This window comes from Scomber scombrus, chromosome 5, assembly GCF_963691925.1.
Source record: "Scomber scombrus chromosome 5, fScoSco1.1, whole genome shotgun sequence".
NCBI classification, from domain to species: domain Eukaryota; kingdom Metazoa; phylum Chordata; class Actinopteri; order Scombriformes; family Scombridae; genus Scomber; species Scomber scombrus.
In genome coordinates, this window is record NC_084974.1 from 3,909,475 (window position 1) to 3,926,824 (window position 17,350).

The 17,350-nt window shown below is 39.7% G+C and overlaps 1 protein-coding gene across 2 annotated transcripts in view; it reads right to left on the reverse strand.

Moving 5' to 3' along the window:
* LOC133980307 (alpha-2-macroglobulin) overlaps positions 1-10,420 on the reverse strand; it is a 31,861-nt gene extending 21,441 nt beyond the window's left edge. Inside the window, exons 1-13 of one of the 2 annotated variants that reach the window (XM_062418990.1) lie at positions 10,049-10,420; positions 8,117-8,297; positions 7,002-7,158; positions 5,131-5,183; positions 4,466-4,486; positions 3,534-3,702; positions 3,334-3,418; positions 2,462-2,582; positions 2,242-2,356; positions 2,040-2,149; positions 973-1,128; positions 588-821; positions 396-459 (exon numbers count right to left, since the gene is read on the reverse strand). In XM_062418990.1, the coding sequence (XP_062274974.1) occupies positions 396-459; positions 588-821; positions 973-1,128; positions 2,040-2,149; positions 2,242-2,356; positions 2,462-2,582; positions 3,334-3,418; positions 3,534-3,702; positions 4,466-4,486; positions 5,131-5,183; positions 7,002-7,158; positions 8,117-8,297; positions 10,049-10,131 (1,549 nt within the window). In that variant the 5' untranslated portion in view covers positions 10,132-10,420. The remainder of the gene's footprint in view (positions 1-395; positions 460-587; positions 822-972; positions 1,129-2,039; positions 2,150-2,241; positions 2,357-2,461; positions 2,583-3,333; positions 3,419-3,533; positions 3,703-4,465; positions 4,487-5,130; positions 5,184-7,001; positions 7,159-8,116; positions 8,298-10,048) is intronic. The other variant, XM_062418991.1, reaches the window with a different exon arrangement.
* Positions 10,421-17,350: the final 6,930 nt, after the last annotated feature.

Consider the following 17,350-nt stretch of genomic DNA (forward strand, 5'->3'; position numbering starts at 1 on the left):
TACTCGCTTACTTTGTCTGCCTGCTGTTTGCTGCTAAACAGGTAGCGTACAGTGGATTTATAGACATTTTCGCTAAGCTAACGGCTGCCTGCAAAAACACTATGAGAGCAGTGAAAGTCAACCAAAACAGTAAAGTTGCAGGTTTTTAAAAAAACAAAAAGAGTAAATTGTATATGTGTTGAGGTCTAATTTAAGATAGACAACAAAAACTACAGTATATGATGTGTTACTAATCATTTCTGGGCGCCAATGGAGCTCTATGTCAAACAGGAAAATCAATTAATGTACATTTTGTTTTTTTCATATGATTTGTACACAATAAAAGAACTAGAGAATATCATTACACTTATACTTAAAGATAACCTTCTTAGTTTAAATGAAATGAGTTTTTATACCAGTTCCTGCTTTAACAGTCACTGGGACGCGACCGTGCCGCACAATTCCACCTCTGGAAATCACCTACAAAGAACAGATAAACACAGACAGAAAACAGAACCACTGTGATAATGGTCACATCCCCAGTAGCAGCTAGGTGTATAAATACTGAGAGTAGCCTACCTGTACAACCCATAACACACTGTTCTTACCAGGTAAAAGAAGTCGAGGACTTCCTGTCCCTTCTTTAGCTCATCCCCTTGGATGATGTACTGAGCACGCACAGAGGCATCTTTATTACAGGCGATCCTTCCGCTGACCTGCATGAGCTTTAAGAAACTGCTGCTCTTGGAGTAAAACGCTGCAACATTGTGGTAGGCAAACCTGTACTCTGGTCTGCGTGTGTTGGGTGAGTATGGGTCATTCTCCTCCTTTCTGGACCTCGCCTGTTAACAACAACAGCCACAGTCAAAGGTCAAAATTCAACTTCAAGCCCCGATTCTTCACCAACATTAAACCAACTCTGAAAAATAGTTTTAATGAGAGTTTCCTTAAGTAGATATTGACAGTTTTAAAAGGGAACTACATTGAACCAACCTTTAGATGCACACCATCCTTCCAGAGGGAAGTGTCCAGAGAAAAAGAAGCCATGCCTTTCATGTCTGTAGTGAGCGTTGAGTTTTCTGAGTCCCCGATGAACAGATACACAGGTTCATTGGCGACAGGTTTGTTGTCTGGACCGATCACTTTGACCTGCAAACAAGTCAGACAGTAGCAGACTTTCAAGACTAAAACTTTATTTTCAGGAATGTTTATTTTTCAGCTACATATTGATGATTTCGCCACGCTTAGTTGGGAAATAATCTTTGTCCTGAAGCTGTTCCTAGAGGCAGGTTATTAAAGGCTAAAGGGTAAACTACCTTTGAGACCCTGAATATGTTTATTCATGGTTTTAGAGTCTGAGATAACTAATGTGCCGAAGTGATACAGGCACAAGGGGAAAGGTCATGGACTGCCCAATATAGAAAGGGTCAGAAAGGGCAATCTGCCAATTAGATATTATTATTTTATGTGAGCTTCTTGACATTATGGCCTGGTGGTCGCACTATAACTGATCGAATTAACTTTTTGCTTCTGGATCAAAACAAGATTAACTTTGCAACTATGAGTTTTGTTCACAGTTATAAAACAAAGCCTTCATAAAAGACTATGTCTCTGCTTCTATGTGTGTTGTAATATTTAGAGTCATCCGCTGCTCCTCACTCATGGAAAAAAACATGAAATCTCAGAGATGAAGAGAGTCAAAGGTTGATTCATTAAGTGTTCTGGAGCTTTGATCGTATCATGTTTTACATGGAATTGAAGACTTTCACTTTTCTGTTTTGTCTGAGCGTTTCAAGGACCGTGTACGCTTAAAATTGAGAGTGACATTTAACCTCGGAAATATTTATAAACAGAAGGTCAAGTTAAATGATCCAGGCTATTTGTCATATGTCTATGTTGAGGGACACTGAATGTATCATTACAAGAAAACGTTCAAAGTCTATGGTGCTGATCTATTTTGCCCCCTTGGCCAATCAGTGTCATTTTCTTGTCCAGCAAATTATGTGAGATGATTATTTACATTCAAAAGAAAGAAAAAGGGCATTGAAGAAAGTAATTACCTTTCCCTCGAATGGGATGCCAGGCTTATACGCTGGAGGTACATCCTCAAAAGTGACAGTTCTGATGTGGCTGCTGAAGCTGGTCCGCCCGCTGCCTTTCAGAATCACCCCTAGATAAGACGTGCAACATATAGATTACACCTCATCGTGAACTAGTCGTGATCATTGCATTGTATAGTCTCATGCAGTCCGGTCAGCCTACCCGTGCCGTACTCTTCCATTTCAGCATCCACCTCAAAATTGTCATCGTATATGCTCTTGGTGAGGGAGAACGCTGTTACGTTCACCGTTTGTGTAGCGCAACCATTTTTATCCGTCTGTAGCATGATGAAAAATGTAAAAAAAAAAAAAAAAAAAAAAGAATTAGAGAAAGAAGGCTATGATTACAGCAAGTCAGATTTTTTTAAATGTTAAATACTTACTGTCATTTCATATGTCTTGCAGAGGTCAGTAGTTTTGGCATTTGAATACCAGTAATACCGAATGGCGTTTCTACAAAACACAGCCTTGACCGAACCAATAACTGGTTTCCCATAAGTGTACCTGCACACAGATACAGAGATTCCTTTCATTTGATTTGACATTGATAGCCATTACGTTAGATGTGAGTGATACTTAGTAAGTCCTAAAGTCAAACTAAAATGTTAATTAATTTCTAATAAATCAGTATACTGTATATTTTTGGTGTTAGTTTCATTTTCTTAACTGTCTTCAGTTAGAATCGATCCTGACTCAAGTGACAAAATATCAGACTTCACACAGCTTCCTCTGGAGCTATAAAAGACTTAATAGGACTTTTTCCCCCCCATTCAAAACACGCTTTCATCAATTTTACACGAAGTCTGTTAAATTGATGGAAATGCCCTTTAAATAGAGACGGACGAGCTTGCTAGACCCCCTCTCTTTGGTATAATGTGGTACGAATGATGAAAATAAAAAGATTTTGTAGATTCATATCTAGAGGAGTGTTAATGTTAGTTAGCCTAGGTTAGCTTCCACTTTAAGAGTGGAATACAAACTTAACAGCATGATGGGTTCTCCCTAATGTTGAATGATGTGAAGGCAGACGACTTAGAAGAGAGTTGGACGTTAGTTTGACATCTCAGAGCACCATAGAAGTTTTTAGCATGTCTAGCACCACTGTTAGTCAGATAACTAAACTGCTTTCCTTTCATTTTTATCCACTTTTGAAGATCACTGAACAATGTATACTGAAGCTACAGCATCATTGTGGTTTATATGTCCTCATAGAAAAAGTGAGGGAAATTAAAACATCAGTAACTTTAACACTCACTTTCCACAAATCTTTATCGTTGCCTCCTGGTCCAGGATGGTAATCACACTGGGCAGGTGGACCGTTACCTCGTACTTTGGCAAAACTAAAGCAAAAGGAAACATCGAAATCTGAAATCTTACAAACTTAAAACAGATGACATCCTATCAAATTATTTTAGTGATGTGAGACTATTGTTTTAGCTTGCAACTCTAACACACCGTATTCCTTGATGTCAAAGCTGTGGGATATTTGCTCTCCTTTGTCCGTCGTGGCGGTAATCATGTAGCTTCCTTGCGCCGCCTCAGGAATTACGGGATGGAAAAGATCAAGGATTCCACCATCAACAGATTTATCCAACCACTGGGCGATGCGATTTGAACTGGGATCCTACATAAAGAAAGATGCACATTTCATTGGAGGCCGAGCTCAGAGCTTTTTGGCCGTCTGCTGCAGATGACAAGCATTAGCAAATGAATATCAAGGAGAAAGAAGTTCATATAAATTGATGTTTTTTACTGTAGCGTGTGATTTTGCCAATTTAAGCAACTTTGTTAGATTTGGAACTTTTAAGACCTCTTTAGCAACTTTTACCCCCCCCCCCCCAAAAAAAAAGCACCTAGCAACACATTACTGACTTTTTGGACAGACGTTCTGTTCTTGGGAGTCGTCAGTATTTCTCAGTGAATGCATACTAAAGGGCCATCCACAAAAATGATAATTATAACAATAACTATAATAATGATGTGAGAATTCACGTTTATGAATGATAAAATTGTTGCTGTGTCTCAAAAACTGCCGGAAATGACGATTAACTAGTTCACAAGCTAGCTGCAGCAAGCTAGCTGCAGCAAGCTACTAAACACGCCTACTAACGCAAGCTAGCTGCAGCAAGCTAGCTGCAACAAGCTAGCTGCAGCAAGCTAGCGTTAGTAGGCGTGTTTTTGGATATCAGTTGGCAAACACTTGTACATTTCCAAAGCAGATAGTTGCTGAATTTATTTATTGATCCCTCGGCCCTGTCTCCTTATCTAATGTTGTAGGTTAGGGTGCTGTGAGTAGAGGTCAGCAGTCCACAGCTCTATCAGGATATGGATTGTCCAGAGATTCAAGTTCACTGAGCCACAGCAGCAAAAGTTTGAATTAATCTTACCTGGAGCTCCACCACTTTGTACTGAAAAAGAGAAGAAAACATTTATGTAAACACAATATACACAATTTGCAATTAGATTACATCAATTGCAACAGTTGGTCAAATTTGGTACCAATTTTTAAGAGTAGAAAATGTGTTTCATGGCACAAAAGTGTAATGCTCAGAAAATCCAATGAAAAAGACACTACTGACTCACCAACAGACTTACTGGCATTCATTACATATGTTATGGACAAACTTCTTTCAAACATAAAGCACTCAATTTTTAATTCTAGACAAGATTCTGGCGTTTGGCGTTCGCTGCACGCGGCTGTGTTTCCAGCCAGTATCCGCTCATCACAAGCGGAAAAGGCCTTGAAGCCTATATTGATTCAGATGTTTGGGTCAAATGCAGTGTGTGCCAAATGAACTCTGACAGCATGTTTATCACACTACTCCACACAGCGTTTCACACCCACGCTGTCTTCAAAATCAACAAACAGCCCTCCTTTTACACCTCCCACTCTCCTGAACCAAAATAGACCTCGCTCTTTAGATTCACGGACTGCACGGTGGAAATCACGGCAGTTTACAAAGTTCACCGGCTGGAATTATTACACATACACACATCATAAAGTCTCAAAGAATTATAAAAAGGACAAACATAAATAAAAGGAAAAACTTACCACTCGAGTGACCGGGATGAAATTGGTATCCATAGAAACTATTCGGAACTGGACTTTAAAGGGGAAAAAAAGGAGGGGGGCAAGATATAACCACCAACTTATTATCTGAATTATAATACAGGTACAATAATAAATAATGTTCAGAAAATAGCAATAGTGTTCTTCTTCTTCTGTAAAACCACTGGAACAAGGGAGGAGTGCCAGGAAGCAATAGTTTATGATTCATGAGAAATGTGGTGTTAAAGAGGTACTTCAGTGACTAAAGAATGGTCAAACATTAAAGCAGAATAATACATCATTATAATAAAGCAGATAGTCCTTAGTATGGGTCAAAAGCACTGGATCCTACAATTCCCATAATGCAAATCAGTAGCTTATTTTTATTTGACTTTCACTGCCAGGTCTTTCAAGCTCCACACCCTCAGTTTGTAATGCAGCATTCTGTTAAAAATGCATCATCTCCAAGCACAAGCCAAAACAAATAACTCTGATGACATCACTATGACATCAGGGTTGTTTTCACTGACTTGAAAACAGCGCCCCCAGAGCCACAATGGACAGAAACGTTTTCACAAGCTGAGTTGTACTTAACATTTCGAGAGAAGTGATTTTGTAAAATGCATGGAGTGCCCCTTAAATTTTAATTACTGCAGTGTCCATTCAAATTATGCAACATATGTATTTATCAATTGATAAACATATCAATTGAATGATAAGGAATTAATTAAATGGCTTGAATCCAGACAGAAACTTTAAAAGTGAGACTAAGCTGAGGTTGAACCATACAAGCAGTTTATGGCCATCCATTGGTTGATTCTACTGCCAATCACAGGGCGCATTCCTTTGTGCAGCTCAGCAAGTGAAAACCCAGAAGCCCCGCCCCGTTGTGATGTGATAATGTTTGTATCAAACAGCCCCCGCTGCAGTCAGACATGGAGCTGTGTGTTAATTCAAAGTTTATTCATATTAAAACATGTCACATGTCTAAATTTGACACCGCACAACTTTGGGTCCTCAGCAATACATCATCCAAGAGTGAAGTCGACTGGGATACACAAAGGATGCATATACATACAGACATACATACAGTCAGAGAATCCTTTCTTTATATGCCTGTTATGAGGGGAAACCTTGATGATGTCATCAGGGTGATCTCAGGTTGGGCTTTAGACTTTTAAAAGTCTCTGTTATAAACAAGGGGGCATGGAGTCTAAAAGATATGGACATTTAGCAGGCAGGTGGTGTAAAGATAGAAGCTATCAAGTTGTGGTGTCAAGTATTTCTTCAGCTTTACCCATTCTAATAACAAATGACAGGATATCTCAGCCTCCTTTTTTTATCTGTCACTTGCAAGTCTGCAAACTTTATGGAAATGAAATATACAATAGTTTTTCGAACTGATAGTCAATTCTTTTCCCCCACAGTAAATACATTTATATTAATATGACAGTGACACACTGATGGTTCCAAATATTACCAACATTAAAAAAAAAAAAAAAAAATTTTTTTTACACTTTTTAAACCACAATGGGATTTAATTGGTATTTGACATATGCGACTTCATATTTTAAAGCACACAACAACTACCAAGAACTCTTGAGGAACCACCAATCTTCTGCGTGCTGAATATAGACATAATTCCTAAAGTTGTCAAGTACTGGCTCAGCGTTATGCAGATATTGTAAAGTAGTCCAAAATTGTGCAAGTGAAGCTGAATTGGTAAGCAGTGCAGAGATGATGATGTGGGCTGTGTGCAGCAGCAAGTCTACCACACAGCAGGGAGCTCTAACACTTTAAATTATCCTTCTAGTGGACACTGAGTAATTATGATATCGATGGTGAATGAAGTACCCTGCTATAAAGATACTTACCAGTCTGTCCAGGTTTGTAGATGGGCTTATCAGTCTGGATGATATGGATGAAAGCAGGAGGTTCTATAAGGATTTTGGTCTTCTTGTTCATCAAGGCGCTCTCACCCTGAATGGTGACATTTATGGTTGCCACGGTTCTGGCTCGCACTGTAGGGACCTGTAATACCAGCCAACACATATCAGTCACAGAGGACCAGGAGATATTTGAATATTTAGGAGGGGAGCAGGGAAGAAAGGTTAAAGGACTCTGTTTATGCTTCTAAAAATCTCCTTCTATTTTAAGTTTGGTGTGCAGCATCTGACAACTATCATAGTATAGAATTACTGCTTGGAAGCAAATCCAACTGCTTCCACTACAAGCTTAATTATGAAATGTCGTCATACTTGTATCCATATGTTTTCACTTGCTTATGGAGCTGCTGTTACATAACGGGCTGGAACCACTTCTAAATTTGAAAGGGGTGTTTTTCGTGTGGATGTATATGAATAAACACCCCTCATGAATTTTGAAATTGTGTGTGTGTTGTGAGACTGAGGACTGGGATTAGGAGGCAGGGTGTGTTTTCCACAGGAATGCAGGTACATATCAGGCCTCTGGCAGAAAGCTGCCTTTGTTTAGTTGCAGAGAGACAAATGCCAGAGCAGGCCTGCAGCAGGGCCAAACACCGGGGAGCCAAGTGAAATTAAGTGCTATTGTCACAGAGCTGATTGGGGTCGGCGGGTCAGTTCGCATCAATATGGAGCAAGGTCCGTAAGTTACATAACAGCGATCAGCGATGTGACAGAAACCAGAGCAATAATCTACAGGGAACCATTGATGCTGACAGCCTCGGTCATGGCGCCGGCTGGATAATTAGGTACAGAACGATGCCAGGATTTGTGCCATTAGTTTAATGGAGGGCCAGGGGAAGAGGAGAGGAATGTAAACTGGTCTAAACCTGTGCCTGGAAATCTTGTGGATGCATTTCATGTTTTGTTCTTCTCTTTTCTACCTTACTCTGACTGGAAAAGCTGAGGTAAACACTGAAGAACAAATCATTTATTGGTCTAAGCTGGAATTTCACACCCCCGTCTGTAAAATGCCAAACTTTGTGTGTACACATGTTGAGTCAGACCTGGAAGGTTAGGCAGCGGTAAAAGTCTTGCTTCACAGCCTCCTCCAGGATGACAGTACTGCCAGAGTCCATGTTGAGGGTGATGACCAGTGAGACGGGCTCTGTGGGGTCGTGGATTTGGGCACAGAGGGTCTCCTGTTTCCCTCCTCTCACATGAGAGCTCACCGTCACTGCAAATATGCTGCGTGGAGAGAGAGAGAGGGGACATTACTCACTAACTGCTGGGGGGGAAAAAAAGAAGAAAAACAAAGATGTGTGCAACAGTTAAAAGCAGCCCATGGATCACATTTTTGGTTCTGTTCTTGCTAATTATTTTAGCTTTCTGACCCACAACTTCACACTTTTGGTTTGCTCTCATAGCGCAGTTTTATGTGAAATAGCGCTAAATACACCATTATATGCTATCTGCCCAGCACCAGCAGGCTAAGTTAGCCAAGTTAGCTGGTGAACACAGTGGAGATATTAGCAGCTTAAGAGACAGATATTTTTTTCTCAGGAATTGATGGAAAGCAAAACATAACAAGAGGGAAAGTGAATAGTGAACATACCTTCATCTGGTAGTCAGAAATATGACTCCAAATAAATTCTAAAGTTGCTCTGTGTCTGCTATTTGAGTCAATGGCTAGCGGTTCATGTTTGCTAACGCGTTTAAAATCTCAGTGTTCGTCCACATCTTGTTTATGCTGCCCACAAGTGGCCAAAAAAAGTTATTACAGATTAAAATGTATATATATTTATACACATATACATATATACACATACATACAAATGCACTGTACCAAGTTGCAATTTGTATACGCTTACTCCAGTATTTTAAATGTATGCTACTTTTATACTTTTAGGGAAATATCATACTTTTAAGTCCCCTACATGTGTAAAATATAATATTAGTACATTGTGATTATAATACTTGGAAAAGTCCAACTTGGAATGTTGGACTTTTATTTGTAATTTAATATTTCTAAATGATGGTATCGGTCATTTTACTGGGCACCTCCCCCACTGAAACAGACATGTGCTAATCAGTATTTGAGATGTGCTGTTATTAGAACGTGTTCTCCATGCGTATTGTACGGAAGGACATCCTAAACAATCCTATTATCGAGATTTTACTGAACACGCTGCTGAATATTCTGTGTTTGAAGCTGGGTGGCGGCACACAGGGGCCAACGCTACCGCCAATGAGAAATAAAGGACACATTTAATTGAGTTTTGGTTGGTGCTGCTGAGAATATTGATGGCGTTTTTTGCCAGAGATGAAGTTGCATGATGAAAAGTCATTTGACTGGGTTCAACTCTGTTACAAGATGAAAGGCCTTTGAGTCATGATGGCCTGCCTGCAGATAAGAGCAAAACAAAGGTCAAAGCGGGAATCAATCTGTATGCAGAAACCATGTTTAAGGAGTTTTTTTGTCTTTGTAAGTGAGAACAAAGATCTGAAACTTGCTCCTAGGCCATAGACAGTGTGTGGTAACACACCATTAAACTGCATTATAGAAGCAGTGTTGGTCCCTCAGCAGATGCTTCGGGTCATTGAACAGACTGACCTAATAAACTCTTATCGGTCATCACTCATTGGTCCACTTTGTCCAGATCATTTTAGCAGATGTGAGCAGATCATGAATCAAATGGAGGTAAGTGGCAACAGATGGAGGAGGATTTGCCAAACAAACACACACACACATACACACACACTGGTGCTTCTCTACACATTGCATAACCCTATCCTGAGGCCAACCACTGGACTTTGTGCCTCATCAGAAGGGACGATGCTAGATTTTGTTCACAAACTGACAAACACTGTGCAACCTTTTACTGCTTTTCCTGCAAACACAGGAGCGTGCAATGGCGTCTACTGGCGTGACGCAGAAACCTAACTTTTGCAGACACAGTCTTCTCAGCATGACACTGACAAAAACTTCTTTCACTTACGTGTCATTGAGGTGGGCCGATGTCGCAGTTTGCAGGAACGCGGATGCAAGCATGACAGCAAACATTTGGAGGACAGGTGCCATGACTGCAGAGCAGAGTCGGCGCTTTGCACAGCGACGGGACAACAGCGAGACAACACCGGAGGAAGAGGACGCACTTCCAAGCCTGTTACCCTCACTGCGGGCCGGACACAGAGTGAGACTGAGAGGGATGTGCAGGGCACAAAGTTGCTCAACCGGTGGGGGCGGCGGTGGCTTGCTGTTTATATCCCCAAACCACCGCCACCCCCTCCCTCTGAGTCACTCCCCCCCAAGTTCGTTGGACCTCTGCAGCCTCCTCCCTATTCCCAAAGGAGTTTTACTTCCCAAAAGTTAAATCACAGCCCTGCCTGCTGCCAGAAGTCCACTCCTCCGGTTTGAGCCTGTTGAGCAGACTGGTCGTGTATTGAAGACATTAGAGATAACAGTTTTTAAGATAGAGGATCTCAGAGAGGATTTTCTTCGGGCCCCCCGAATGGGCCTCACAGAATATCATCATTAAGCTTTACACTTATATGATCAGGAGATTTAGTATTGTACTTCCAAAAGAAAAAAGTTGGACTCCTGACTTCAGATTCATCCTCTCTGGAGACTATTTTGAAAAATGTTGTATTAGAGTCGACAGAGGGCTGAAACAGAGAGAAAAAGATGTGTTTTGAAATGGAACTGGGTAATGTGGACATGCTGAAGTCTCAGCAGGTGTTAAGACTGAAAACAGCCCTGTGATAAAACATCACATAGCCTCTGGTACTGGTGAGACAAATACAATCCAAAGAAGTCCAGTGTAAGAACCAGATCCATGAGATGGAAGCCTTAAGCCAAAACCACTGGACAGAGGTATATAATCTTATGTTGTTGACAAGTTATTCTTTCTTTCACTGCAACAACTGTGAGGTAAACAGTAGAAATACACAGTTTGTGTTATAAAGTAATCCACCAGAAATTTCGGAACAATGCAACACCTGTGCTGTGTTGCAACAAAAGTTGAGTTGGGTTCAGCCTTTTAGCCGGGCATCTCTGTGTTTCAGTCTGAGAGTGGGTCTGAACACGGCCTTTTGGTCCCTTAAACTGGGCAGTTTCTGTGCAGATAAATCTCGATTTTCATTCTAAATAAGTCAGTTTGAGAATGACACCACATTTCTGCATGATTCTCATCTGAAATTCATTTTGAGGGGTTCACTGCCCAAATAATCAAGCAATCTGGCAGTGCGATTGGACGGATTATTGGCAGGTCAATCATTTTTTGCAGTTCTATGATCTGATTTGCCACATGGCTGCTATCAAAAGATCCGTTTCAAACAGTGGAGAGCTTGTTTAACATTGCACTGTGATATAAATCCAACTGAATTTTTGCTGCTTAAAAGATGGAAGGACCACTTGAATATATCAGAATCATCTGTGGACAAAACAGATTTGTGGTTTCGATGTTTCCGTGTGAGTGTCCATGTCATAACTGATCGATCAAACCATTGAAGCATTGAAGTTTTTTCCATACAGAGGACAAAAAACCTATATTGTATGTGAGCTAATTCAATATCCAATATTGATTGTCATCTACCAACATAAGGATCCTGTAGGCTTAGTGCGATGGACAGTCCTACCTCTGTATTTTGCTATAACTATTTGGCAAAAAAACAATATTTGACCAATAACCAGAGGGAGGTGAGTAATTGAAACGCACAGCTGAAGGAATCTGGCACGACACATCGTACACAAGGACGACTCGATGAGGCGCAGCAGAGGGTAAACATGAGGAGAATTTCTCACAGGATATTAAAAATCATCCCTCTGACACGCGACGCTCCCTCACTTCATTCCTCTGTGAGGACAGGAAGCAGAATACAGATCGGTTGGAGACATTCATTTCCACAACACAGACAGGTGTGGTCAGAATATTTCCAGTTTGTCAATACCTGAATTAAGCAGTTATCAGAAAGCCTGCATTACAATACAGAAGAAAGTGCTGCAAGTGTATTGTGTTGTTGTGTGGATTTTTATTTTTTCCATTCCAGGTACGTTGGCGAGCCTGTTTGCCACTACTGGAGGCGACACAGTGACAGTTTCCATGATGTCTATCCTCCAGCTTTTTCTTTTATCTTTTGTCTCCACCTGCCTTTGATCTGTGCTGCTATGAAAATCAATCAAAGGATAATAGTGAATAGAACAGGAATTATAACAATGTGTTTTCCTATTTGGAGACAATGTGCAGCACTGTTCTTATTCTGGAGTCAGATTTTTCCACACAGTTTGTGTCTTTTAGTAACACACCAGACTGAGGTCAGAAGAAATCCTCCGAACAATTAAAGTGAATGAAATTGTGCGCGGTAGCAATTATGATTCAAGTTAGCCGTTTTATATGATCACTGGGGAAATTAGTTTGGAATAGAATGGAGCAGAGTAAAGAAAAAACAGTATTTGGAACCCTATAGGAGCAATTTACAGGAGTCAAACTGATCAATAATGACTGTAGTGAGCTAATTGTGCTGCTTCTACAGAGGAGTTTGTGCTAGTCCAAATACCCCTGACAATGGCTTTTATACTTTCATGTGTAATTGTTCAAATGAGCCTGTTTTAACATCTAATGTTTCATTTTCTTTCATTCTACATATCTTATGTCCTTTCTTCTTTCTTTCCTTCTTCGCAATACTTGCTCTTATTAGACCTTTCACTACCTGATCTGAAAGCATGAACATCCTCAAAACTGAACACCTCTCCTTTTTAAATGAGGTTTTATTGAGTTATTGTCATGTTTTATGCATTGTCTCTGTGTTTTTATCAGGGCCTAACCGATACTGGATCTTAGGGGCCAATACCGATACCGATATTTTGAGTTATAAAAATCTGATATCGACATAGATATGTAATGGAGACATGATATTTTACAGTTTAACAGTAATCTGTATTGTATAAAATGACATCAGTGCACTGAAACAGTAAACTTCACTGTGAATTTAATCATTATAATTAGCTATGAACAAAAATAATTAAGAAAAATGATCAAGTATACATAAAATGATGCTTGTATAACTTAAAAAAAAAAAAATCAGCACATATCTGACAACATATTCGCCTATACCGATATATATGTGATAGGTCAAAACCTGCCAATAATATCAGACGATAATATCGGCTATCTCTTTTATTGACAAAAAGTATCTCATAACGAGAAAATATCTTTCTTTAACAATGAACCTTTCTTATTAACAGCAAAGTGTATTTTCTTATAAAATGTGTTATCATGATAAAGTTTTCCTATAATACCAGCTGTTTTTTTTGCAGTGTTGAACATGGATTTGGTTCTTTCTCCACTAGATAGAGTTAACTTTCTCATTAAAACTAGAGGATTTTCTCATTATGTCAAAAAGTCTTTGACTCATTTTTTGTCTTTTACTTTCACGCATTTAAAAAAAAACAAAAAAACGTATTTTTCACTGTGGTACTGCTTAAAGGAATGTTTGGCATTTTGAGAAATACACTGATTTGCTTTCTTGCTGAGTATTAGATGAAAATATTGAAACCACTCTCATGTCTATACAATAAATATGAAGCTACCCCTAACAGCTAATTAGCTTAGTTTAGCATAAAGACTGGAAACAGAGTGAAACAGTATGGCCTGTAAAAACAGACCAAACAAGTAACTAAAAAGTTATTTCTCATTTGTTTCATCTTGTTTTTCCAAATTGGGATTTCAAGATTATTAAGTGTCAGACTATGTTTTGGTAAGACACATAACTTCCTGAAGTATCCACTCGATGACAAACCAGATATAACATGAGATGCACGTGGATGAATTTTGCCGTGCCCTTTTTTACCGAGCCAGTGTAGCTGTTTACCCTTTGTTCCTAGTCTTTATGCTAAGCTAAGCTAACTGTAACATCATCTTTAGTATACTACAAACTTCTCATTCCTTTAAAAAAAAGATGTATGTGCTTTTTCTACCGTTGATCCCACATTATAATCTGATCCCAATGTTGTTCCTCTCATGAATGGACTGGTAGTGCTTGAAAACAATGTAGCTGTTTTTCCTTTTTCCTCCTGAAGAACAGAACATCGTGTGATGCAACTTGTGTTTTTAATTTGATTCTGCTACTTTTACATAAGATTTCTGATTAGATAGATTGTTCCAGCATGTTGCAGGAGGATTCTACTAAACCTGCTCCACCCTGCCTTAAGAGGCTGCCAACTCACCCAAACTTGAAGATCCTTTGTGTCTCATGCATGTTGTTAAAAGTACTTGGTAATTGCACACCAAATTTGCTATCAGTAGATGGAACTATGTAAAAAAAAAAAAAAGATATAGTTTGAGCATGTATGTACAAAATGTCAATTTATTGTAAAAGGTCATTTTAGACGTGTTGTACAGTAGTGTATTGTACATACAGTATATGCATATGTTATGTACATACACTGTACATACTATGCACACACAGAACATACCACACACTATATGTACTGTATATATGTATGTATATAGTATGCTTCATCCGTACAGTATTTGTTTTAGCATTCCTTGCAGCCCAGTGTACTATTAGCAGCCCTCTATGTACTTTACAGTAACACTCTGATCCTGCACATTTCTTCTCTGCACTGTTTAAGTATATTGAAGCCTTGTGTGCTTAAACATACTTTTCCAATACAGCTGATTCTGATTCCGAATGCTTTCAGATATTAAAATGATGCTGTCCTGCTCAGGAAAACTGCAGTTACCACCACTTGAGTCTTTCTCATCATTTAAAATTAAATGCATAAACGCTGATAAACAACATGCACTTTGATTCAAAACACACATTAACAGCATTAGTTTAATAAGGCACCACACAGTCAAATGTGCTAACGTGTGTGTGTGGGTGGGTGTGTGTGTGTTCACAGCAGCAGGCAGGAGAGGGCAGCAGACATTCGGGCTGAGAGCAGACTGTTTGTTTCATGTCTCTCATCTCCAATCCGGGGAGGGGCTCATTAAATCTGGCTTCCCCCATCTCTTGGCTGATGAATTCTTTATCAAAACAATATGTTCACCCTTTGCTCCTATAACGATATCCTTTAAAAGTTCAATTAGCTTGGGCTTGATGATCTCAATAAGATGATCTTTAATAGCTAAAAGCTCCCACTACACAGTCCGCTGGAGCCTTTCCAGAGCGATAGCACACACGGAAAAAACAGTGAAGGAACATCCACCAGCGAATAACAAAGGGAAGTCAGACGCTGCATGGGGATTTATATGTTCAAAGGAGCAGCTTACGCCTCTGGGCCATGCAGGGCCCTCTTGAGTCGGTGAATGAAATCTGTTGTTTAACAAGCCTTTATTGGAATCCACACTTCTACCAAAATGTTGAAGATCAGGGACAAACAGAAGCCCACAGCGGCGGTACATGAGCCAGCGATGAGCACAATCCCACAGAATTTTTGTCAGGGAGGCCATACCAGAGTGTATGATACCCATATTGGTATTACAAAATCCATGGGCTGTGTGTGTTTGTCCGTGTGTGTGTGTGTGTGTGTGTGTGTGTGTGTGTGTGTGTGTACAGAGCTCGAGCAGGGATATGTTGAGCTTCAGGTGGTGGATATAGCAGAGAGCTGACTGCCTTTGGTTTCCTCTGTTCTTTTGGCTGTGGAAGTTCTAGTGGTTTATTAAGCATCGCCTTGGTTTGTTTCATGGTCCCAGGAGTGCTCCAGAGACCCGGACACTGCCTTGTAGCTTTAGCACGCTTTGTGTGACTTAAGATTTAAAGAAAACCTCCCCCTCAGATACACTTACATTGTTAGATATCATCTTTTTGTGGCATCCAAAACACTCTAGTTAATTTGCTCATTTGTAGGAGCAACCCACACTTATTATAGAAATCTCCATGTTATCACCTGAGTTCTAAAAACCCAAATCTTTTGTCCAGGCCCTTTTTTACAGGTCAAAAAACACTATATACACTATACTTTATCACCTTGATGCTAAATGTATTTTACTAATTTCACAATTTGAAAATTACTTAATAAAACATGATAAACATGATATTTGTAAGCTCTATATCTGTGATTGGTACTGACAGTGCACAGCAATAGCCTACTACTCCCAAATATGTGTATTTGAGCCTGTTAATATCTATTTGGATCTCTGCTTTTGGAGATGTATAACAGTGTTTTCATAAGAGTTGAGAGACCTAGTTTAATGTACCACTGTTTCTGAACATTATGGGTGTATGTGACCTATTCAGTGTGCAGAGTTCTGCTGTTAGTCTACCGTTGTGTCCCCATCTGTCACTCATCGCACAACATACCCTATAGTTGTATTTTCAGGTTTATTCAGACCCTGCTTTAGCTGTCAAGCTCCCCTTATGGTGACTGCAAGCACCGATTTCAGCTCAGGCGTGATATACTGTTTGTTACTGTCAGATTAAGAATTTACTGAAAGACAGGGATAGGCATAGAAACGAATGTAATCATTTCAAACCAGCAATATACTGAGTAGAATACTATAAGTAGCAGCATTATGAATGGGGATACAAGCGTTTACTGATGCACATACTGTAGTACTGTATATGAATTTGGTCACATTATTGCTAATCTTAGAAAAAAAGGAAGAGTAATCTTTAAATTAAACTAATGAAAATGAATCAAATCAGCAAAGTGATTTGTAGAGGTCCAGGTCTAGCTGTTTTCTTCTGTTTCCAATCGCTAAGATAAGCTAAGCTAACCAGCTGATGGGTGTGTCTTCATATTTAGCATGCAGACACGCAAGTGACATCTTCTTATCTAACCCTGCATTCATATGGTGTCAGAATAATCAGAAACATTTGTTCCAATAAAGTTCACATGAATGCCCCCTCAGTTCGGAACAACAACTCGGAAAGTCGGCGAAAATTTTGGTACACAACTTGCCGACCTGACATCATACACGCAGGAACCTGGTTGACGAAAGTAAATGTTTGGTTGATGGTAAAAAACGTTAATTCACATGTTCTGTATCACTTTTTGATTTCTGTGTGATAGTAACTGCTAAATATTGTGATCGTAAGACCTGAGGCATCGGTGAGAGAGCCATCAACCCTGGGTAGAACAGTCTACAGCAGTGTATTGATGATGACAGCACATTTTCCTCTACTTCATCTGCCACCACTACCACCCTTATGAGAAAGAGGAAAGGGGTGAGAGGGAGAATTACTGGATTTCCTCAAGGAAGCTGAAGCAGCAAACCAAAGATGGGATGAGGAACGCCTCCAACAAATGAAAGCCTCTCAAGAGTCACTTGAACGCATGATGCAAGCATCCCTGG